We start from the raw sequence: 25,055 nt of genomic DNA on the forward strand, positions 1-25,055 counted from the left end.
CGATTACCCCAAGTTTCAGCATCCGCTCTACCTCAGCTCGGATGGCGTTGCGTCGGAACTCGGGCACCCGGTAGGGCGGGATCCGGACCGTCACCCCCGGAGTGGTCCGGATCTCATGGGAGGTCACCGAGGTCCGTCCTGGAACGTCGGAGAACACGTCCCGGTTCTGCAGCACCAGCTCCCCTAGTTCTTGTCTCTGGGCGGGGCTGAGGTCGGTCCCCATCGGGACGTCAGGGATCGCGGGCCGAGCCAACAAGACCATGGGAGCCCGTAGGGGAGGGTCGCCTCACCCCGCCACTGTTTTAACAGATTACATGATAAACCTGGGTGGGCTTGCTTCTCCCGGGTTGCCTCACCTTGTAGTTGACGGGTCCCACGGCCTCTATCACCTCGTACGGGCCCTGCCATTTCGCGAGGAATTTGCACTCACTGGTTGGAACCAGCACTAAGACCTGGTCGCCCGGTCGGAAGTTCCGCACGCGCGCCCCACTGTTATATACGCGCGCTTGGGCCTGTTGAGCACGGGCGAGGTGGTCCCGGACTATGGGCCAGACCTTGGCCATTCGGTCCCTGACGAGCTCCACATGTTCGATGGTGGTCCTATGTGGAGAGGGATGACTCTCCCACGCCTCCTTCGCCAGGTCCAGTATTCCACGGTGCCTCCTCCCATAAAGGAGTTTGAAGGGAGAGAACCCTGTGGAAGCCTGGGGCACCTCGCGAATGGCGAAGAGAACGTGGGGAAGTAACTGGTCCCAATTCTTTCCGTCCGCCTCGATGCTCTTTTTGAGCATTAGCTTGATGGTCTGGTTGAATCGCTCCACTAGCTCGTCCGTCTGCGGGTGATACACCGAGGTCCGGAGCTGGGAGACCTGCAATAGTTTAAGTAGCTCCTTGACCACGCGGGACATGAAACACGAGCCTTGATCGGTGAGGATCTCCTTTGGGAGTCCCACCCGGCTAAATAGTAGCATTAGCTCTCGGGCTACCGCCTTGCTAGTCGCCGCACGCAGTGGGTGGGCCTCGGGATATCGGGTCGCATAATCTAGTATGACGAGGAGATACCGATGTCCCCGGCTCGTCCTGGGTAGGGGTCCTACAATGTCCAACGCTATTCTCTCGAAGGGGGTCTCGATAATGGGCATCGGTATGAGCGGGCTCCGCTCCACCGCCCGCGGGGCTACGCGCTGGCAGTCGGGACACTCCTGGCAGTAACGCGCTACATCTTTGCGTACACCGGGCCAATAAAACCGCGCCACCACTCGCTCTCGCGTTTTGTCCATGCCTAGATGTGCGCCGAGCAAATGTGTGTGGGCCATGAATAAAACCTTACTCACGTACGGTCGCGGTACCACCAGCTGACGTACAACCTCCCCCTCGCGTACGTCGACCCTATACAACAACCCCCGCTGAGTACAGAAGTGGGGGTGGGTCAGGTGGCTCACTGAGTCACTGAGTCACGGCACTCCCCGTGTCCACCAGGGCATGGGTGTCCTGGTGCATCAACTTGATGGGGACGGTGGGGGAGTCCTTGGCCCCCTGTGTCCAGCAGGTCGCCAGCATGCAGGTGGGGCGGTCTCTCGGGGCGGTGCACGCGGAGGGCATGGGGACGTCCTGTCGGTCGGGACAGTCCCGGGCTAGGTGTCCCCGTTGTCCGCAGTGGTAGCAGCGCCGGGTCTCGGGTTCCCCTCGTTCTCGGGGCGGGGTCGGAGTCTCTCTCCGGCCGGCCCGGGGGGTGGGTTTCGGGCACGCCGCCAGCCGTTGTGCCACCTGCCAGTTCTCCAGCTGGCGCACGAGGTCGTCCACGGTCTCGGGATGGCGGTGGGCCAGCACCCTCCAGGCGTCGGGAGGCAGCTGTCGCACGGTGTTGTCCAACACGACCCGATCCGCGGGGCTGGGTCCCTCTCCGTCAACCATCCACCTCCGGGCTAGCCGACATTGGTGGGCCACCTGGGTCCGTACGGGTCCTCGGACGTCGAACGTCCACTCGTGGAATTTGAGGGCCCTCGCAGCAAGGCTATGTCCATAGTAGGCCAAGACGGCAACCTTGAGTGCGGGGTACCGGCCCGCGTCCCCGGGGTTGAGGTCCTGACTCGCTTGCTGGGCGGGTCCGGTTAAAAACGGGGCCACTATATAGGCCCACTGGGCCTCTGGCCACCTCTCTCGGGTTGCCACCTGCTCAAATGTCTCTAGGAAGGCCTCCACATCGTCGTCGGGTCCCAGTTTCGTGAGCCGGCTCGTGGGGGCGGTGGTCGGCGGGTCGCGGGCGGCCTGCTGGGTCAGGCGAAGCACCGCCTCCGTCAGCAGGGCCAGGCTGGGGTCCGATCCTCTCGGGCCGGCTGGTCCTGCGGTTGTCCCGGGGTTCTGCATCGACGTCCGCGGGTAATCACCTCCGCGAACGGAGGAACCGCACAGGAAAAAACAAAAAAAAACGAAAAAACGAAGAACCACTGCCAAAAACCGGGGTGGGATCCTTACCGTGAGCCATACGTGGCCCGAGTTGCCTGCATTCTCCACCATATGTGGTAACTCGGTTCGGTAGAGGGGCTCAAAGTAAGGACCAGGCAGGGAATGAGGGTCCAAAGCCTCAAACGGCGGTTTATTTTACTCAGTATCCAATAGCCACACAAGCGCACGCTGTACATCAAAGACGGGGGGTTGCTCGGGACGTGGTCCACGTGTCCGCCGTGCGGCACACTCCACGGTGTCTTGATCCTCTGGGTCGTCCTCTCTTCCACTCGACTCTTCCCGGTGGCCTCCTTTTAACACCTGGGTGTCTCCTGCCCAGGTGTTCCTCGTTTCCCCGATTGCGGCTCTCGGGAGGTCGGGATTTGTCGCCGGCTGTTGGCTACCGGCGATATATCCCGGCCTCGACTCTCCCGAACAGGGGGCGTGGCACCGGGGAAATGCCACAGTGTTTGTGTGTGTGTGTGTGTTTGTGTGTGTGTTTGCCTGTGCGTGCTTGTCTTTTATTGTGAGTGTGAGTTTGAGTGTTCATGTGTGTATGTGTACACCATGGCTTCAGACTCCACCATTGACCCAGATCCAATATTGTCATGATGATATAGGATCTTAGTTCCTGTAGTCAGTGTACAATGCACAGTAAGGCAATACTGATATGACAATATGTGATTGACAACTACTGTCTGGATACATCTTTGGTTGGTAATGAAGATAATTCAACCAGCTAGTGCTGAGCTGGATTATTGGGATATTTGTTTCTTATCTAGGTATTCAAATGTCCATTCAGGATTCGAGTGCTTCAGCTTTCTTTAAGCCCGTGCATGCTTGCGGGCCGCGGGTACCATCCACGGCAATACCTCAGTAGAGGTAAAGGCACCAGTCTCAGTCTGAGAACCCTCCACGCCGATGCCTCAGTGAAGGTAAAGGCACCAGTCTCAGTCTGAGAACCCTTCACCGATGCCTCAGTGGAGGTAAAGGCACCAGTATTAGTCTGAGAACCCTCCATGCCGATACCTCAGTGAAGGTAATAGCAGCCGTCTGGCCAAACAGGGGATGACCAAATTATCTTTTGTGTGTTTTGTGTTTGGATATTATAAAAATGTTTCCAAAACTTCAGTAGCACTTTGATAACTGCAGGTAGCAATCTTTATCCCTTAATGGCGACATTCACCCACAGAAGCGACAGTATGATTTCTCTTTTGCTTAATAGTGTTAGTCACGTCATACAAGTTCCTCAGAACAGTCTGAGCTGCTTGATCATCAGAGTTGAGCATGTTGAGGAGGTGGGTAAGCCTTCTAGCAGCAAACAACCACTCTATCGGAGACCCAAAGACCTCCCTCTCATCTGCTCACAAAAGTTATCTCCTAGGTCGTGTGTGTGTTTAATTCGATTTTCGACCCCCTGAAACCATTTATTGGTATTTATGCTGAGCATCGATGGAATATGGAAGTGAGCATTAGATGAGGGCAGCATGCTGACTACTCTCCACAAGGTCCACGGCCCCCATCAAGGGGAGGTGCCTCTGAGCTCTGGCTTGCTGTAGGGTTTACTGGGCAGATGCAGACCCTTGTTCTCCCCAGGCTACGTTAAGACTTATGGCCGAGGTAGAGTTTGATTTATGTCGGGGTAAACTCTTTGGCTTGCTCAATACTGTAAAGGAGGGGGGGAGGCCAGATTAAAATTCATACTGCATCACCATCGTTTATACAGGACAGCTTATTTGGTGGTTTGGTTCTTGACCTGCTCCTTACAAGAAATCCTCACTCAGTGTTTGGCAAGCTACTTATAACAAGTAGTGAGCTCAGATACCAGCTCCTTTATATGAAGATTCACTTCCCTGAAGCTACAGAGACATGTAGCATGCTGAGCTGCAGCAGCATGGCACGGCAGTTTACTATATTAAAGCTATATCTTTTTTTTCATTTCGAATAAAATAACAAAAAGCAGGTGATAAGAGTGGGGGTATACACTCTCTGCTTTATTACATTTTTTGTTGATTTGTAGCAGTGAGAGCTTAAAATGTATCTATGTCCATGTGTGTGTGTGTGTGTGTGCGTGTGTGTGTGTGTGTGTGTGTGTGTGTGTGTGTGTGTGTGTGTGTGTGTGTGTGTGTGTGTGTGTGTGTGTGTGTGTGTGTGTGTGTGTGTGTGTGTGTGTGTGTGAGACACTGGGAGTTATTCCTCTCTCCACCCCCTGCACCATGTTCCAGTGAACAAATCTGAGACAGCCTTGTGTGAGAGGGCTTTGATGATGTTATGCTGGCACCGGTCCCTCATGGCGACTATGAATGAGTTGTGACTGAGCCTTCTCTTACTGAAGACCTCAGCGCTGAGCTTCAGAATGCTAAAAGAAACTGAGCTTTTGTCAACGCTACCACAATCCTTGACCAATGAAAGAGCTTGGCTACTGAGAAGGGAGAAGACTGAGAACGCAACTGAAACACTGCCAGTACGCAAAATAGATTCAGTTCAATTCAAATGGTGAAGCTGCTACTGGTAGCAACGCCACTGCTCAGTACTTTCACCAGTCCGCTCTGTGACATGGGTTCTCTGGAGGGACCTGGACCGGGTCTGGTTCGGCCTGACCACGATTTTATCAGACGTGGGGCCTTCAGCGATGGATCAGGGCCAGGAGGAGACTCTCAGCCCTGCAGGGCCGGCGGTCTCCATCTTTGTACACATCAGATGTAATAAAAGGTTGTGGTGGGTGTGGCAGAGTCCAAAAAGTGTCTTTTGAATCTAGGAAAAGGGTTACGATTGTGTCGGCTCATGTAGAAAGTCACTAAAATCAGTTTCTGTCTATTGCCCTTTTGGTCCATCTGTGCTTTCTGTGTGTGAGATAAAACGATGTATCTGATGGCCTGGGCAGGACGCAGCCGGCAGACATTTTATGGAGACCCTGAGACACAGCCTTTCTTATGTGGAAGGGTTTTATAAACCAGCTTTATTTCTCCATTGGTGAATAAACATTAGCAACGTTTCCATTCATACCCCTGGTGAGGGTTTCATTAGGTGTAGCACCACACATGCACACACAATCTTACACACAGCCCCCATCCCCAAGTACGCACACACACACACACACACCTAATTAATTGATGGATTTTTATGATTATTTTAATGACCACACAGCCAGGCTGGTGGAATTTGTTTTCAGTACAGCTCCTTGGTACAGGTTCCAACATTACAATAAACATTAAACATATAACATAGGTATACATACAGACAGAAACATTACATAATACATAAGGGCCGTGCTTAATCCTAGCGTTCAGAGTTCAAAATGTTAATTGCAATAGTAATGAAACTGTTTTTGAAGCGGGTTGTTTTAGAGGCAATTGACCTGTAACGCCTCCCAGAGGGCAGTAGCTAGAAGGCATAGTGTGCAGGGTGAGTGGGATCAGAGATGACCTTGCAGGCTCTGCGAAGTGTCCGTTTGCGTTAGAGTGATTCAATAAATGGGAGGGGGGAGCCAATCATTTTGGATGCTCTGTTAATGATGCGCTGTAATTTCTTCCGGGAGAGTGAGTCAAGACTGCCGAACCAGACTGTGATGGATGAGGTGAGGATGCTTTTAACGATGGCTGTATAGAAGCGGAGCAGGAGATGAGACCTAACTCTGAACTTCTTAAGCTGCAGGAGATGGAACAGTCTGGGCTGGGCTTTTTTATATATTTGGTCTGCGTTTATTTGAGGTTGTTGCTGATGTGAGTTCCAAGGAGTTTGAATGTGTCATTGATGGAGATGGATTCACCTTTAATAAGCACAGGAGTTTGGGGATGGCTGGTGTCCAAAGTCAACGATGAGTTGAGTAAGAGATTATGTTCTGTGCACCAGGTCACTGCTTGGTTGATCTGTGCACAGTATTCAGTTTCTTAGTTGTTGGTGATGAGTCCTATGATGGTTGAATCGTCTGCGTACTTTTACAGGTTGACAGAGCTGTAGGGTGATGTGAGCTGGTTTGTGTAAAGGGAGAATAGCCAGGGTGAGAGGACACAGCCTTGGGGTGTGCCTGTACTGAGGAACAGAGGGGAGGAGGAATTATTTGTGATCTTCCCCCTCTGTTTCCTGTTCCAAAGGAAGCTGTGAATCCAGTGACAGATGGTTCAATGTTCATGTCCAGTAATTTATCTAACAGTTTGGCCGGGTTTATTGTGTTAATTGCAGAGCTCAAATCCATGAACAGGATGCGGGCATATGTGTTTGTGGACTCCAGGTGGTTCAGAATGTGCTGAATTTCTAAGTTGACTGTGTCCTCAACTGACCTGTTGGCTCTGTATGCAAATTGGTATGGGTCCATGAGGGGGCCGGTGACAGTTTTCAGGTGATGGAGTATGATGCGCTCAAATGATTTTGTGAATGCCGATGTCAAGGCAATGGGTCTGTAGTCATTGAGGCAGGAGATGGTTTTGGACTCGGGAACCGGGATGATAATGGATTTAATGGATTCTTTGAAGCAGTTTAGTACTGAGCTTTGACAGAGGGAGGTGTTGAAGATGTTGGTGAAAACCCCCGCCAGTTCCGCAGCGCAGTGGTGGAGAGCGGAGGGGCTGATGTTATCCGGGCAGGGGTTTTACTCCTCTTGAAGTCTCCTGAAGGTCCTCCTCACCTCCTCCTCGTAGATGGTGAAAGGGGGGGGGGGGTCAGGGGGAGATGGTGGAGGAGCCGGTGCCTGCTCAAACCTCCCATTGAAAAAGTTGAGTGAATCAGGAAGCTGATTGTCACTGACAGGTGTGGGGATGGGTTTCTTTTTGTAGTTTGTCATGTTTTGGAGTTTTTTCCAGGTGAAATGTGTGTCCCTAAAAGTGATTTGTTCTTCTAGTTTAGTGGCATAGTTGGATTTCGCTCTTCTTATTGCAGATCTCAGTTTGTATTTGGCAACCCTATATAGATCTTTGTCTCCTGCCAGATGTGCAGCATTTTCTCCTTTCTTAATTTTGTAATGTCCTTGTTAAACCACGGTTTATTATTATTATAATAGACGTATGGTATGACGTCACTGCATCGGCGACGTCGTGGAGGTCACCTGAAGCATGGAAAACATCCCAGTCTGTGCACGCGAAACAACCCCGAAGTTTCTTGATGGCTTCAGGGGACCAGCACCAGACAAGTTTTGTTGGTGTCTTGGAGGATTTAACTTTTTGCCTGTACTGTGGAATTAGCAGCAGCATTGTGTGGTCGGACCTGCCCAGCGGAGCCCTCGGGAATGCCCGGTAAGCCTCTTTGACGGTAGTATAGCAGTGATCCAGCGTGTTGGTCCCTCTGCTGGGGCAAGTTACCTGCTGATGGTAACCGGGGAGCTCAGACAGATTGGTCTGGTTAAAGTCTCAAAGGATGATTGCTGTGTCCGGGTGTGAATTTTCCACTGAGGAGACGTAGTTGGCTAACTCGGCTTTGGTGGTGTTGGCATTAGCCTCAGGTGGAATGTAAACACAGATCATAATTATTGATGCAAACTCCTGTAGGAGGAATGATGGTCTGCATTTGACATTGAGGTACTCCAAGTGCGGGGAGAACAATTTGGTGAGTTCTGTAGAATTTGTACACCAGTGTTAATTGATCATTATGCGAACACCACCGCCTTTTGCCTTGCGCGATAGTTTGGATGATCTATCGGCATGATTTAATGTGATACCTGGAAGTGTTACCGCTTGGTAAGGTACTGATTGATCAAGCAAGGTCTTTGTCAGGCAGATGGCAGAGCATTCGCTGTAGTCTTTGTTAGTTTGAATCATAAGTTGGAGTTCATCCATTTTGTGCCGGAGGGATCTTACGTTTGACAGCAGAAGGGCAGGGAGCGGTGGCCGGTAAGGGCGTCCTCTGAACCTGGCAAAGGTGCCGGAGAGGTGGCACTTTTTGGCCGGTGTTGAGTGGCTTGAGATGTTAAAGTCCTGTAATTTCTCCACCAGCAATGATGTAGATGGGCCCAGATCACTGTGAGAGATGGATCTGAGGTTTAAGAGCTCAGATCGGGTGTACTGGATTGAGCACGACACTTTACAAACAAGTAACGCGGAAAATAAAATAACTGACATAACACGGCTTGTACTGTGGCAAGCCTCACTGCTGCCATCTTGGAAACCATAATCACAAGCACAAACATGGACAAACACACAAGGCAGTGTTCCTGAGCATAGGAGGTGGCTTAGAGCGGTCAGTGTGTGGAGGCCTACCTGTGACCTGCAGTCTGTCCCCGCTGACTTCACACTTGAGGAACAGGCGGCCGCGTCTCTCGGTGAAGTCCATCCCACAAAGGCTGGGAACGTTCATCACACACTGGTTATGGACGTTCATGTCACAGGCTGCATTGGACAGAGAGAGACAGCGTTAGAAAGACAGACATGTTAGAGAGACAGACACCATCAGAGAGAGAGACACCGTCAGAGAGCGTTAGAGAGACAGACACCGTTAGAGAGACAGACACGTTAGAGAGAAAGACAGATAGAGAGACAGGCACCGTAAGAGAGACAGACACCGTTAGAGAGGCAGACACGTTAGAGAGAAAGACACCATCAGAGAGAGAGACACCGTCAGAGAGACAGAGAGCGTTAGAGAGACAGACACCGATAGAGAGACAGACATGTTAGAGAGAAAGACATCATCAGAGAGAGAAACACCGTCAGAGAGACAGAGAGCGTTAGAGAGACAGACACCGTTAGAGAGACAAACACGTTAGAGAGAAAGACGCCGTCAGAAAGAGAGACACCGTCTGCATTAGAGAGACAGACAGTGTAGAGAAAGAGACAGATAGAGAGACAGACACCATAAGAGAGACAGACATCATTAGAGTGGCAGACACGTTAGAGAGAAAGACACCATCATAGAGACAACGTCAGAGAGACAGAGAGCGTTAGAGAGACAGACACCGATAGAGAGACAGACACGTTGGAGAGAAAGGCACCGTCAGAAAGAGAGACACCGTCAGAGAGACAGACAGCATTAGATAGACAGACAGCGTTAGAGAAAGAGACAAATAGAGAGACAGACACCGTAAGAGAGACAGACACCGTTAGAGAGAGACACACAGTTAGAGGGAGAGACACAGTTAAAAGGAAAGAGAGACACTGTTAGAGGGACAGAGAGACAGACATTGTTAGAGGGAGTGTCAGATCGTTAGAGGGAGAGACAGACACCATTAGAGAGCCAGACACCGTTAGAGAGAGAGAGATAGAGAGACCGTTAGAGGGAGAGAGAGACGGATCGTTAGAGGGAGGAGAACAGGAACCATTAGAGGGAGAGAGGAATATTGTTAGAGGGAGGGGAGACAGATTGTTTAACGGTGGCAAGACAGACACTGTTATAGGGAGGAGAGACAGACATCAATAGAGGGAGAGAGAGACTGATCAGTAGAGGGAGAGAGAGACAGATTGTTAGAGGGAGGAGAGACAGACACTGTTGAAGTACAGATACATAGGTTGATAGAAAAACAGCGATAACAAGAAATGAAGAGAAATAGCAAGAGATAGAGATAGAGTCAAAAAGAAACAGAAAGAGAATGGGACAGATAAAGATAGCTGAAGAAAGCAGGGACACAAGAATTGTTATCTTTATAGAAATGGTCCAAATGTCACTCCATTATCATGTTGACGTGATTATTACACTTTGGCCATTAGCATCAGATAAGACGATGCAGTCAAGGCACTCTTGTAGAAAATGTCCAGGGTCCATTGTGTGACCTTTAGCTGAAACACCTTGTCTCGGAAACGCTAGGAAAGGAGCTTTTATGAGATGAAAACTGATTCAACCCCACAGGATCTCTATCAGTAGGCTTTACTATCAGTAAAGCCCTGTTTCTATACATTCAGTTAAACCTGGTGATGGGAAGTGCCCTTTAAAGTTTTATTAGAACACGTATAGGTGCAAACAGTGTTACCCCCCAGTTCCATTCAAATAAAAATCGATTTAATCTGAGCCTCCCTTCACCTCATCGCTGCTAATGAATATACAACTCTCAACTGATGATGCTCCAAACATATTGTGATCGTTATGCAGCAGGAGTTGTACTTAACACTTTAGCAAATTGAAAGGGATAAAAAATGTAATTAAGTATTGTTCAAGAATAGAACCCACTGATGGCAAACCGGGAGAAAGACAGGTCTCTGCCAGGTGGTCCGGTTTGTGTGGTTTAAGATCGATCAAACCCAGAGCTTAATAAGCACAGGTCTAAAGCAACATAGAAATCTGCGAAACATAATTGGAATCAATTGCTTGGTGGATATACTTCTAAAAGTAGAATGGACCTGATATATTAAATAAGTCTATAGTTATGACAGAAGAGCAGTCATCACAGCTGCAAGACTGCTTCATGAATCCCTAGAAACTCCTGTGCTCATTAAAGGGAAACTTCACCCATTTCCATTAAGCTTTGTATCGTTAGAAACCCACTCATATTTTTGATGGTCGTCCATCATTCCCTTATTTTCTGGAGAGACTGGAGAGATCCGTATCGATCTCCAACACTTCCTGTTTAAGATGACGCAATATGACGATTTTTGCGTAGTAGTAAATAGGAAGTGTAAGAGGGGAGGATTCTCATAAGATTACAAGCACTAGTCCCACCCCTCTATAGGGGGTTTGGACCCACTGACGCTACAGACCTATTAGAGCAGTGCCAGTGGGTGAGACTTCACCAGCAGAAACTAACATCAACAGCGTCTGAATCTAAGCTAACAGAGGCTGTTGATAAAACTGAAGTACAATGGCGGAAGGTACTGGATCTTAACTAGAAATGTTGTGTGAAATGATTTTCAAGCAGTCTTGCGGTATCAGCTTGGTAGATGGAACAGCGAGGTGTCCGATAGGCGGAGATCTAGATCAGCGGGAGTGGCCAGCGAAGCTGTGCATCGTGGTACATGGTGGGAGTTGTTGTCTTCAATCCACAAGCGCCAAAAAGTCACTTTCTGCCTTTTCTCGGTCAAGACGGCACCAAATTAGAATTTTATTTTATTATTCGACTACATATAGGACCCAATTTCAATACATATTCATGCCTCCACCGGTGAAATGCTCCTTTAATGACACAAACTGGACCCCCTCCCCGAGCCCCTCACTTCTCCTTCTTGGCCAGGATTGAGTTCCATTTTGTGCCATTTGCTTTGACTACTTTGCTTCCCTGTGCTCTCCATGTAGAAATGAGGCTCTGCCAGTCTTTAGTCTGGAAAGAGAACGTGTCCAAAGGCTGGGAGCACACTGGTGGTGATGTGTTTCCCAGTCCCATGGAAAAGCTGACCAGGGCTCATTAAAAGCAACACTGAGGCTCTTGAGAACACTCGATTAGGGCTGTTCAAGAAGCACTATTCTTAAGTTCTTTGTTTAACTGTCTGAGTTGATTGGTTGATCGGATCTTATTACCAATGTCCTCGTATCTCTTATTATTACTAACTTTATTGTATTTCAATATTATTATTATTTATTGTGATACAAGCTGCTACTTATTTCTACTTATTTCTTACATATTTTGACTTATCTTATTTACTTTATCTTGTATTGTTCGTGCTATGTGGCTGTTGAGGAACCAAGCCTAAAGCCGAAAACACACCGGCGGTGTCATCGTCGATGCATCGCCCCGCGATTGTTCATGCCACTGTCATATTGCATAGCGTCGCCGCCCCTGAAAAAGCACTTTTTTAAAGCTGTTTTGTACATTCCAGCTTGATACAAGGTCCTGTACATATGGAAATTGTGGATGCAGTAGATGAATAATTCCACGATGCAAAAAGAAAGAGGGACTAAACCGTAAACAAATTGCCCAACAGTACATAAAGTGACTATGAATTAAAGTGACTATCAGTGTGAGCACAAACAGAGGATCATGGCATCAGGCCCATATATGTAGTCAGAAAACAACTGGTGTAACTTTTTGGAAGTCTACCAACTATGTTGGTGATCTGCTGCTTTCAAAACATAATCTCAACGGCGCTGCAGCACAACGTTTCCTATTGGTGCCAGGGTCGGCACTTGACGCCCGTTAAATGTGCGCCGAGGCGCTACGGGGCCGGTGTATTTTGGGCTTAAGCCTCTTGTGTATTTGTGTGTATTTGTACAATAAGATGAAATAAAAAATGTGATTCTGATTCTAATTCTGGACATCATGTTAACTCCCCTTCAGTCTTATCTTCAGCAGCCAATGCTGAAGGCATCACCGAGGACGAACACTGGACTTCAGAACACTTATGCCCCGTTTACACCATGCCGCTAATGGCCGCTAATGGCCGATGGACCACCGATGTGGAAGTCGGGGTGATTCGGGTGACATCGGGCTAAAAATGTATGATCGGGTCAATTTATCGGGGTAGCATTTACACATACCCGATGTTATAACGATAACATAACGATTTATGCCAGGGAAGACACCCGAAGTGCGTTTGGCGTCATTTGACGTCATTTGGCGTCATTTCGGGAGAAGGCAAAGGGGAGACTGGTTTAGACTGATATTTATTTATATATTTATTTATATTACAATAGCGATTTTATAATAATAGAACGCCGGTTCTAAATGGGCGAAGTACCCTGTAATTATAAAAGTAGGACATCCATCCATCACCCCCTATTTATACCCAAGTGGCAGATTACGGGTCTTCCTTAACACAATGGTCACTCACAATCGTTATTTGTCTAGGGTTCTCAAGGGTCTTTCGTGTGTTGAGGTTGCCGATATAAAGACGATAAAACACGATAAAGCGCGGAAGATTAACGAATATAGCCGATGTGCCCAGGAAAATTCCCGAACGATTTGCGATGTCTTACGTTATACTCCCTTTCTATTCCCGATTATAGCCGATCAGCCCATAGCAACACCTGGTAACCGATTCTACCCCGATAGACCCAAAATTAACAAACATGTTCGTTCTTTGCCGATGTTGCCCGTTGTTGCCCGATCATTGAGCATTTCTTCCCGTTGTCTAACGATGTTCCCGGGAAGAGTAACGGCGTTTCCCGATGCAACCACGCTATTTGCCGATGTTATAACGATAGCTGCTGATTTAGCCATCGGGCACCATCGGGGCCCACTATCGGGTAGGTGTAAACAGGGCATAAGTATGGTCTCCGCTACACGTAGCGGGGCGGGCTGCTAGACAAACGGAAGCTACTGCCCACCCACCCAGTGTTAATGTGGGGGACTGCACCTGTGGTTTCACTACTACCACACATCTGGGGACAGGGGCTACTGGCATTTGAATCATGAACCCAAGCCTCTTTGGTTGGCATTCAGTGACCCCCTCTCCAGGATAGACACATGGCATGCTAAAGCTCTGATTAGCTTTTCTGGTCTCCTGGTCACCTGCTGATTAAGCTTTGATGCGGCACACCTGTCTTCCGTCTGATGAACCTGAACTAAAGGGCCCCCATTCCCACCCAAGAAGGAACGTAACCAAAACTGAAGGGGTGCTCAGGGGTGCCCGAGCAGCCCCAGAATGAACAGAATCTGAGTTGATGGGCCTTCAGGGGGCCCCAGCAGCCCAAGAATCAGACACGCCTGGATTGCCAGGGCTATGGTTGTCCTCAGACTCCAGAACTTACTGTCACATTTCATGCCCTGGTGGATGAGGCCGTAGAGCAGGGAGCCACAGTGGTCGCAGAATGTTGGGCTCCCATAGGTGTGGATCTTAAACTTGTGCTTGGTCCGGGGGTCCTGCAGAACACAGGACACAACAGTGGATGAACGATCATGTTTCAGCGTCAAAGGAATTATCGTGTTGCATGTTGCAATACAACAATCGCAAGAGCAGACAATGCAGAGAGTTTGAAGAGTTGAATAGAAACATGGGTCTGATGCCGTTAGCTCAGGAGGTACCACAGTTTGCAGTTCTATCAGACGGAGTAATTCCAGTAGTGGAGCTATGGGCGGTGGTCCATTGGTCCCTGTTTCGTCGGACCGGGTCAAACCATGCAACGCTGAGATGCGTTTCCATTAGCAGTTAAAAATAGCAGACATTTTAGCTAGACATGTAAATCGAAATAGCTGGTTGAAATATGACAGGTAAGTCATATTGGTTTATGAGTCTCCACAGGGCAATATTTATTATTGTTAGATAGCTGATATTGATATTCAATGTGTTTTATCTTAACATTGTCAAATGTGGAAACAAGACTAATCTGAAATACATTGCCTCTTGATGAGTTTATGAATTAGAGATGAGATAAGGAAGCAAAAGAGGGGGAATATTCAACAAACTGAATTCAACATCATGGATTGTAGATCCACCTCAATAACATAGAGGTGGTTCAAATTTAGAAATACCTTGCTGTATTGCTTGATGACTCCCTCACCTTCAAGCCCCATATTGACAATCTTGAATTGGATTTCTTCTTGCAAATTTAATTAGGGGTCCAAGCCAACAGGTTGGATCCCTATTGTTTTTGTAAGGATTATTATTCTTATACTTCCTACCAAGAAAGTGGTACTACAGCCCAAACCGTAAATGGTGCACACACGCCAATTACATGACTAGATCCAGGTACGTGAAGACTATGCAGACGACCAAATCCAGACATGCCGGCCACTAGGTGGCGCTATACCAGGGAATACGCGTTTGGGGCTATAACTCCCACACCGAACGTCCCAGAGTCCAAAAACTTGTACACACAGATGCACTGGAGTCTGCTGCATCTTTTGGCATAGGCCACGCCCATTTGCGTCTAGAATTTTTTTTCGCAAAATCGCGAAAACCGCAAAACTGTTTTTTCGCTACTCCTCCAGCATTTCTCGACCAATCAACACCAAACTTTGCTCAGGGCATCTTCAGACGCACACGCAAAGAAACCCTCAGACAGTTTTTTGATCCGACTTTCGACGACGAAACGGTAGCGTTTTGAATATTGGTTTATTAGCTAAATTTGACGTGGAAAATCAAAAAAAAAAAAAAAAAAAAAAATTAGACATCGGATCGAGTCCACATTTTACACACATGTCGGGGCTAGCCTTAACGTCGTTCGATAAAAAATTCGGAAAATTTCGCCATTAGGGGGCGCAATAAACAAGGAAATTGTATATCTCCTAAAAGATTTCGCTGCGAAAACGCTACACTGACTTCTCGCTACTCCAACCACAGTCAAATCCTTTGTATCCACAGGTTCAGGGTAGCGTTTTGAACACATGCTTCGCGTTGTGCCGGCGAAACGCACATTTCCTGTCGCGTTATGCCGGCGAAATGCACACTTCTTGGACCCCTGCATAACTGCTTGCAGTTCTAGTTTTGTTTCTCTTTTGAGGAGAAAACGCAGCTTGTCATTGCAACTTTTTTTTAATCGATTTTTAGATTATGGGAACCTGATGTATATGAACAGTTCAGCTCAATATCTAAGTAAGATTGACACTGTTTATCATGCTTCTCTGAGGTTTATAAAACTGTGGAGCCCTGACCCATCATTGTGAATTGTATTCTCGAGTGGGGTGGCCTTCTTTGTCCACCAGGAGGCGGGGAAACTGGTGCATTTTTATTTACAAGGCCATGTTTGGGCTACTGCCCTCCTAATCTAATCACATGGAAAAGTCTTGATTCTTACATTTTGCGTTGAAATGATCAGTTGTTGCTGTCTGTTCCATTTGCCCACACAGAAAATAACTGAACTGATTTCATTGAATGCTTATGCTTTTCATAATTGTAATTGCTGTTTGTATGTTGCAACTGTGTAACTCATGCTGCATTTTTTGATGCCTCTTTGCCAGGACTGCATTGAAAAATAGATTTTTTAACTCAATGGGACTTTCCTTGTTAAATAAAGGTAAAAAAAAGGTGGTGAAGGAGGTGATTGTAAATGGAGACTGAACAGATACTAACTTTTCTAGGTTCCATAAAGCCTTTGGTGTGGTAGCAGCACAAATATAACTAATTAAATAATGTTGGCAAAATGTAGATTTGTTAGAGGCCCACTATGCAACTTCGGGCATTTCTTCGCTGTTTTCTTGGTTTGGCACGCACATTTCTCTACACAGCGCCCCCTACAGCTTCGTAGTAGATATTTTACAACACTGTCGTATCAACTCGTTGTCGACCCTTCCCCATGCACTTCTACGCGAGCCATGTGCATTTGTTTTCAAAGAAGCCGGCGAATGTGTGGAGCCATGTCCAAAGTAGATGTTCATAAAGTGTAGGCAAGGTTATACATTTTTAAAATGGTGCATTTGTATTGCAATAAACATAAATCCATCCTTTTTTATAGTTGACGGGGAGAATTTATATCCTAGATTATAATTGTTTTATCTTAGGTTGAACAGAACAATCAGAGTAAGAGTGTTGGCCAACATAATAATCTAAATAAACAAGAACCTGGATTCGGGGATTCAGTCTGTATCTGGGGGACGAGACAGACGAACAGCAAAACACCCATGGAAACAAAGGTGTTTATATGGTTGCAACCAAGCAAGCTAGAAACATACAGGGCTCACAACAAAATGGTTGAGCAAACACATTTGTACAGAGACTATCAACATCAAGAATACCACGAAGACAAAGTTCACCCAAGGGTACTTTCAATTTCAAAAGCAACACGGCCAAGTCGGCGTCTGATTTGCAGTCTTCTTTTTCTTTCAGTTCACGCTATTCCTGAAAAGCTTGCCAAACGTTTACTCGTGTCTGGCCTCTCTGTCGGTCAGTCTCCCTTTCTCTTCTTCTTTTCCTCCGACATTGGGTTTCTCTGTCTCTTTTTAGTCGGCTGATCTATGATGAATGTAACAATCCCTTAGTTACTTGTGTTTATATCGAGCCGGTTCCGTGTTTGGGGGTCTGTGCCGTAAAGCAATTCGTTACATCGCGAGACCCGAGACTCCCGCGAGAGAGGGCGGCGGGTCGCCGGCAGAAACATATTCCTTTTCTCCGCCAAGATGCGCAAGGGGGAGTCGAAACAACGAACAATCGAACAAAAATGTATAATAGAACCATCGCAATGACTCTTAGCCTGTTATATTAAGGTAAATCAAGCCAAAAAAGTTGCATAGTTCCCCTTTCACGCGTGTCTGATCTCTTTTCTGGTCCATTCTTCTTTTGTTCCACCGACAGTCGCCTCTTGGGTCCCTTATCAGTCGATTGATCCATGATGAATGCAACAATTGCCTCGCAACTGGCTGTTTATATCTAGCCGGTGCCATGTTTGGGTGTGTGTCTGTGCCGTAAAGCATTTTCGAAACTACAATCTGACTACATTTTCGAGGCGCGATTGGATACTTCCGCTTCGTCACATCCGGATTGTGTCGGTCCGAACAGAGCAAGTTGCATATGCGCTTTTTCCTTGGAGAGGCGACATGGGGCAATGACACACCCACCAAACGACCCAGAAATGGTTGCAGAACCATCAGAATAACTCTCAACCAGCATAATTAATGTAATTTTGGCTAAAAAAGTTGCATAGTGGGCCTTTAACATATCCAACTCATAGGTAAGAGCAGCCCAGCTGGCTGCAGACTCCTTCCTCACGGAGAACCCACTAATGAGAGCCATTTGAGGCACACCAGTGGAACCAAAACAAGATCTAGCCCGCGCCGCCACTCCATAGAAGGCAGGCCAAAGAATAACAGATATGGATACTATTCATAAATAATTTATCACCGACACTCAAACACAAATATACTAATACACAGAGCTAACAGCAGCTTTTTTGTTTGGGCTGTTAGAATGTCAATATCCTGGAATTTAGTTTGAGTCTCCGAAACCCAGAAACCACATCGGGTTAGTGTGTGTGTCTTTGAGACTGTGTTTCTGTGTGTGTGTGTGTGTGTGTGTGTGTGTGTGTGTGTGTGTGTGTGTGTGTGTGTGTGTGTGTGTGTGTGTGTGTGTGTGTGTGTGTGTGTGTGTGTTCCAGTCCCATGTGGTTCCATACCCCATCGGGTTGTTGGGTAAGACTAGAGTCGCTCGCAGCGAGGTGTTGAGAGGAGAGCAGTGTGTGTGTGCTGGCCGTGGGTCGGCCAGGCAGTCTGCAATATACAGCTGCATACAGAGCTGCTAAATCAGTGGACAATAGTTCTACTATTATCATTACTCTATTTGACCGAGATAAGGGAAGATACACAGATTACAGTAATTTAGTTATTGATGTTGATATATTGTGTGTAATACAGAGGGGATGCATGGATCATTGTTTCCCCTGCTACATAAGTGTTGGTGTGCCACTTAGAACTTGCTATGGACGACCTGCATCCAGATGTATTGTGTCTCTCCTATTCCTTTTTCCTAGAAGGGCTCTGTGAGGATTCAGACCCTGAATCATACCAAAGCATTCACATCCCTGGGGACAACTCAATACCTTTGTTTGACAGCTAGCTTCACCAAATACTCTGAGGTGAAGGCTTAAATCAACCAATAGATCCAACTTCATAGATAAAGTATATACATTGTATATATTCATCCAGTCGTATTCTGTGGAAAAAAAAAACAATAGGAACCAACAATAGGAAGTGTGGAGCATACCCATAGGTCTCCTTATAGACCCTGCAATGATTACTTTCCGACCTGCAGTTGTAGCCTTATGTCCATTGGTTTCCTCAGCCTATCAGAGCTCTTTCTGGTGATCATCCAATCCAGGTTGCATAAGGGCCCTCACCCGCATCATTCAGACAATAAAACTCCTGCAACCCAATGGGGAAGAAATATCTCAATCTGCCTTTCGGGCCGTTTCTGAGCAGAACATAAATCCAGCAGTGGTCAATAAAGGAGAAATGCTGTAGAGACTAATCATCATTCGAGGGGACGCCCGTATCCACCAGCATCTCTATAGTCACCTCTCAGTGTGGCTTCTGGTCTTCTCTGCTAGCATCAATGGACGCAGACATTTGGATCTGCTTGAATCAAACTGTGCTTGACCTGGCTGTGCTTCTTACAGAAATGGTCAACAAAAGGCATGGTTAGAAGTGCATTAGGACCTTTTTCTAGATCCCTTAGCTCATAAAACAACATCATTGTCTTTCAGACATCTATTGTGTGGTTGATCACTAAATGAACGTTTACAGCACAAAGAGAGATGTTTCTCTCCATCTATCATATTGCAGTGAGCTGAGGAATTAAATAATTGACACTTCTTCTCAACTGGGAAGCCTTGGTTTAGGAAAATTTCACAAAAGTATAGCTAAAGCAAAAACAAATAGAGATCCATTTACTATCTTTTCTTTTTGTTTGGTTAGCCCTTCGGCTAACCAAACAACGGTCAATAGAGAAGGTCCATGTTGGAAGAGGAGAAGGAGAGAGAAGGCAATACAGGTGAGGAGATTATTAAATGTGAAGAGACTTGAACGACACGAGAAAAAAAGTTGTGAAGATCAAGTTGATCTGAACAGATGGAGGCTGTCGAGACTAACTAGACATATCCTCTTTAGCCTTCCAGGGAGTTCACAAACCAATTAGAATCAACCCATGCAATGTTCCACCAAGCAATCAGGATATGAAGAATCCTTATCATTCTGCATTTGCTTTTCATCATTAAGCATGATTATATTATTATTCCAGCGGCCTTCAAATACTAAGAATAAGACAAGCAACCCCACCTTGAAGACAGGCAACCCAACCCTGAAGACTGGTAACCCCAGCTTGAGGACAGGTAACCCCATCTTGAGGACAGGTAACCCCACCTTAAAGAAAGGTAACCCCACCTTGTGGACTGGTAACCCCACCTTAAAGAAAGGTAACCCCACCTTGAGGAGAGGTAACCCCACCTTGAAGGCAGGTAACCCCACCTTTAACCCTTTCCCTGAAAGAATAAGGATAAGGAAGAAGGGCAGACAGGTGAGATCTGTGCACTCCCTTCTGGCAGATGTGTTCAAGGAGTTGACCAAAGTGAGCTGCATCAAAGAATAATGTATTGTGTTCTTACTTTTACTCCACATGGAAGTACCTTTGACTGGGGATCATATTGGATTCAAAGAAGCTACATGGTCATGCCAGGCAGAAGAAAAATATTACTACAGCAACATCAACTGCAGTCAAGGCCACTCAAGTTCTGGAAGCTTGCCCTTGAGGAGACCAATGGGACAATCCAATGCTTTAAGGTCTTTCATGTCCAGAGAACCAGGAGGAGCTTCTAAACTCTTCTGAATCCTCTATTTGACTCTATATTATGTAGATGTGCCCCAACTTTGTGGACTGGGCCCCAGAATGTTCAGCTGAGAAGCACAATGCTCTCAGGGCAAAGAGGCCGCGTAGAGCCCTGCCTTCTGGAGGCTAGGCCGGCCTCCTTGACCCCTCCAGCTCCTCCCGATGAGCTCCTCATGGTCTTTTTCTGGCCAAACACAGTTAGAGCCGGGACTTAGCAGAGGTTAACAGCAGGGTGTTGTCCACTGAGTGGATAATGCACAATGGAAGATGGCCATCGATTTGAACAAATAGCCAGAGGGCTTGACCGGCAGATAAGACTCATGGATATTTAAGAGATTCATGGTAGCCTCTAGGGGGTGTGTGTGTTTACGTGTGTGTTTACTTGTGTGTGCGCTGGCGAATCTGCCCTTACACGCATCCTGTTTGAGATTGACACGTCACACACACACACACACACACACACACACACACACACACACACACACACACACACACACACACACACACACACACACACACACACAAGATGCATGCAGAGAAAGACAGGCAGGGCCTTAAAAGAAAAACAGGGCCGCTGAGATCCACCACAAGAAGTTCTCTTCTTTGGGGGGGGAGTTGTTTGAACTCCCCCTCTCCCCTCCCCCCCCGCACCCCTCAGGTTTTAGCTCAGGGGATCTTCCTTTCTAACGCTCCCAATGAATCCAACCGTCATCTCAGGATCAAAGGCAGTCTCAGAGGGCGAGCTGGGGATCAAAAGCATGGCGCACAAAGCACACACACAGACACAGACACACACACACACACACACACACACACACACACACACACAAAAACAGCTCACAGTATGGATGACATGCTAGCAATTATCGAAGCCGTAAAGCAGTGAAGCCTTGCCCAATTAATGGGCATCCGACTGAAGCCCTGGCCTGCTAATTAATGTCCAGTGGACATCAGGCAGAAGCATGGGCATGGTTGAGTAACATGGTTTCCCCCTGTTTCCACCAGACTCCCAGAGGCGGCTGAGGCCATCACAATAGCAGGGAAGTGCTGCTCCTCAAGTGCTGATCAAAAATTCGGCACACTCAGCCAAATTTGATTTGCCATTGATTTGAACGACTAGAATGATTACATGCAGCAGAGAAACACACCTTCGTTGAAATACTGCTTCCCGCCAAAGGTGAATGAATTGGTGGTGCAGCGAGTCAACAGCATATTGTTATGGGGGCTGAGGCAGGAAGAGGATGCAGAACTAGGAGAGCTGTCTCATGAGACTAAAAACACTCACAAAATTCAATTGTATATGTATAGCCCTTAATCACAGGTACAGTCTCAAAGGGCATAACAGGCCATATATTTATGACAATGTCGGGCGCCTTAGTCTCGCCAGCAGAGTCATTCCACATAAATACATACAAACCAAAACACACATGGATGCGTGGAAGGAGCTAGCTACCAGTTTATTAGCGGAAACAGTGGTAAACAAACCACATACAACCAGATAAGAGTTCAGAGATTATTTTTCCTACCCTCTTAAATTTAACATGTCTGTAATAAATACATTAAGTAAATGTCTAGCTGCCTTCACACATACACGTTAGTCCTGCTATTAGCCTGCTATTCTCCCGAGGGGCCGTATATGTGAATGACATCTCCTGAAATTGGTATCCTGAAAACTTCCGGAAAAAATACTACCCCTGAGGTAGTATTTTGGCCGGCGGAAATGTCAATTACGTTATATGTGAATGAGGAGTAGAATTTCGGCATTTGACAACATTTGTGTGGTCGTGTTGAATGCGCTTCAGTCTGCATTTGCATGTCATTGAGTTGAGATGCCTTTTGTTCGCTGAATGCTTAGGTCTTCATCATATCTCTAAAAGTACAAATCATGCAATAAATTACAATACATGAGTACACAATTGGACGCGTGTATAGAAAATGTTAGCTGAACATGAGTCCCGGCCTTCCACTCCCTGTTACCTCAGTTAAACACAGAAATCGACTACATTTGTCCCCATGTGTTATATGTGAAATGAAGCAAAAAAATGACGCTCTCTTTCTCCGGTAACGCAGTCGTTCGCGACGCCTTTCTTCTTCATCGTTTCTTCAATTTGTCTCTAACTCATGCTCCAATCTTTCATCGATCAATGCGGATGTTGTGGATGCAACTGAATATATCATGCTTCGCTGCAGCAACATTTAAGATGATCGCGATGAGTTTTACCCGTTCTGCCTCCGTGCTGTCTGCAGTCAAACAAACCAAAACAAACTTGAGCGACAGCGGCTACACTTATCCCACCTCTTGAGAACCTCAACCGTACATCATATTCCGTCCCCTGCAAACCCGCCCCCCTAAACACCCCGTTGATTCTACTGATGTCTGAGCGACACGATGTCCGAATATCGGGCAACAAGAGTGAAGAAGTGTGAATGACTCTCACGGTCGAACCTCCTGATATACAAATGCAGCGAAAAGATGGAGGACATGTGTGAAAACAGCTCATGTAGTGTATCGCTATTATTATCGTTCTTTGAACAAGCTTGAAATATATCTGTTAACATGAGACACCCTGGAGCTGAGCAACCACCACGTGGCCTGTTTAACTGCTGTTTGATTTATTACCTTAATCAGGAACAAGAGATTTGGGCGACTCATTTACCAAACAGCCTTCTGATCAGAGGGGTGGAGGCGATAGTCCCCGTTAGACAGGGGGAGGGGAGAGGGGGACAGGACAGGGGGAGGGGACAGGGGGACGGGACAGTACCCGTCAGACAGGTGGAGGGTACAGGGGGACGGGACAGTCCCCGTCAGAAAGGGGGAGGGGACAGGGGGTGGGGCCAGGGGGGGGGGACAGTCCCCTATAGACAGGGGGACGGGACTGGGGGAGGGAACAGCGGGATGGGACAGGGGGACGGGAAAAGGGGAGGGGACAGTCTCTGTTAGTCCCCACTTTGAATCACAAAAGGATGCATATCCAATTACCTCACATGTTGACCTCAAGAACGCAGCCCACAGGGTGGCATGGACAGAAACATGATCTACACCCTGCGATACGGATATGATAGAGAACACTCTGTATAATGACCCACTCTACATCCTGTGATAGTCATGATAGAGAACACTCTGTGTTCCGGACCCGCTCTATACCCTGTGATACGATCATGATAGAGAACACTCTGTGTTCACAACCCGCTCTACACCCTATGATACGGCCATGAAAGCTCTGCAGAAGCAGACTACACATTCTCTCTTTATTTCTGTCCTTCTTCCTTCCTTTGATGAAACACTATAACCAAAGCATCTGAAAAATGTACAAAAAAACAATTAATTAAGAATTCATAAATGATAATATAACATCACCATCATAATAGCAAAGTGACTCTTTTCTGGTATGACCAGAAGCAATGTTTATAGCGACCAGTGCTTTGATCTGTCCTCCCACGCATGAAGCAGACTTAAATGAGTTCTGGATATGATTAAAGTCATGATCTTGAATTTTCATGTCTCCCATTGCAGTAGGAAGCCGTCTCCGTTCTCCATACCCTGGTTTAGGCTTCTTTCCCTCTCTCTCCTCCTCTATATTCATCTCCTTCTTTCACCAGACCAGGTAGGCATGGACAGCTATTTAGCATCTCTGTAGTTTCATGTGCGTCATTTCTCCGCTTGAAAGCAGGAGAAGCATTTGAAGTGCGGACGTTGCACATAAATGTGGAGCTTCAGAGGTCATGATGAAGGCCCACAGCCTCTCTCCTGCACTCTGCTTTGTCTGCTCCAGATGCAGACTCAGCCCAGCGGATCTGAGGGAGGCGGGCTCCATCACTTCATGTTTTCCTTAACATATATTATCACAAATTGTATCTATTATCTCAGAACACCTCCCAACCTGACAGGCCTTTTTCCATCACACGATCCCTTCCTCCTTTGTCACTTTCCTCTGAGCAAGAGCTGCATGCTGTCAGCAGAGGTACCGGCCAGCTTGTCAGCAGCAGCACAGGTTAAGCGTTCAGTTCAGGAGTACTTTAACACGCCTATATATAGCACTCCCACTTCCTCTCTGTCCATTCATGTGTGAACGTGTGATTCTATCAAAAGTATGGATCAATCTGTGTGTGTGCGTGCGTGCGTGCGTGCGTGTGCGTGTGTGTGTGTGTGTGTGTGCGCGTCCGTGCGTGAGTGCGTGTCTTGCAGGGAGGGGGGAATAAAGCACTTATCTCGCTGAAGCTTGAGATTTGTGGTTGACAATGTGTCTCTGGCATCGATCTAACAAAATGAAGATTATCTGTCTGCTCTCATTTCACTCTGCTTGTGATTGTGCCCAAAAAGAGAATGGAGATTTCGCTTGGAAGATTACAAACATAATATACCATTTGAATAAGCAGTATTTCAGGTTACGGTAGTCTCAAACCCAATAAAGAATATCATAAGGTGAGTGCTGCATGCAGGGTTCAACTATTGTTCTTCTTAAGTTTTATTCTATCTTTCTTTCTTTTTTTATAAACTTTGGGACCTATCTCCTTCCATAATTTTCCACCTTTTAAGATAAGCTTGGAACACTTCTATTACTTCAGACTTCGTTA

The 25,055-nt window shown here is 47.0% G+C and overlaps 1 protein-coding gene across 2 annotated transcripts in view; it reads right to left on the reverse strand.

Moving 5' to 3' along the window:
- The window catches only part of prkcaa (protein kinase C, alpha, a), a 219,668-nt gene that overhangs the window by 75,617 nt on the left and 118,996 nt on the right, over nucleotides 1-25,055 (reverse strand). For both annotated transcript variants that reach the window (XM_030351679.1, XM_030351680.1), the window contains exons 4-5: nucleotides 13,981-14,092; nucleotides 8,634-8,762 (exon numbers count right to left, since the gene is read on the reverse strand). In XM_030351679.1, the coding sequence (XP_030207539.1) occupies nucleotides 8,634-8,762; nucleotides 13,981-14,092 (241 nt within the window). The remainder of the gene's footprint in view (nucleotides 1-8,633; nucleotides 8,763-13,980; nucleotides 14,093-25,055) is intronic.

Source organism: Gadus morhua, chromosome 3 (genome assembly GCF_902167405.1).
Source record: "Gadus morhua chromosome 3, gadMor3.0, whole genome shotgun sequence".
NCBI classification, from domain to species: Eukaryota; Metazoa; Chordata; class Actinopteri; order Gadiformes; family Gadidae; genus Gadus; species Gadus morhua.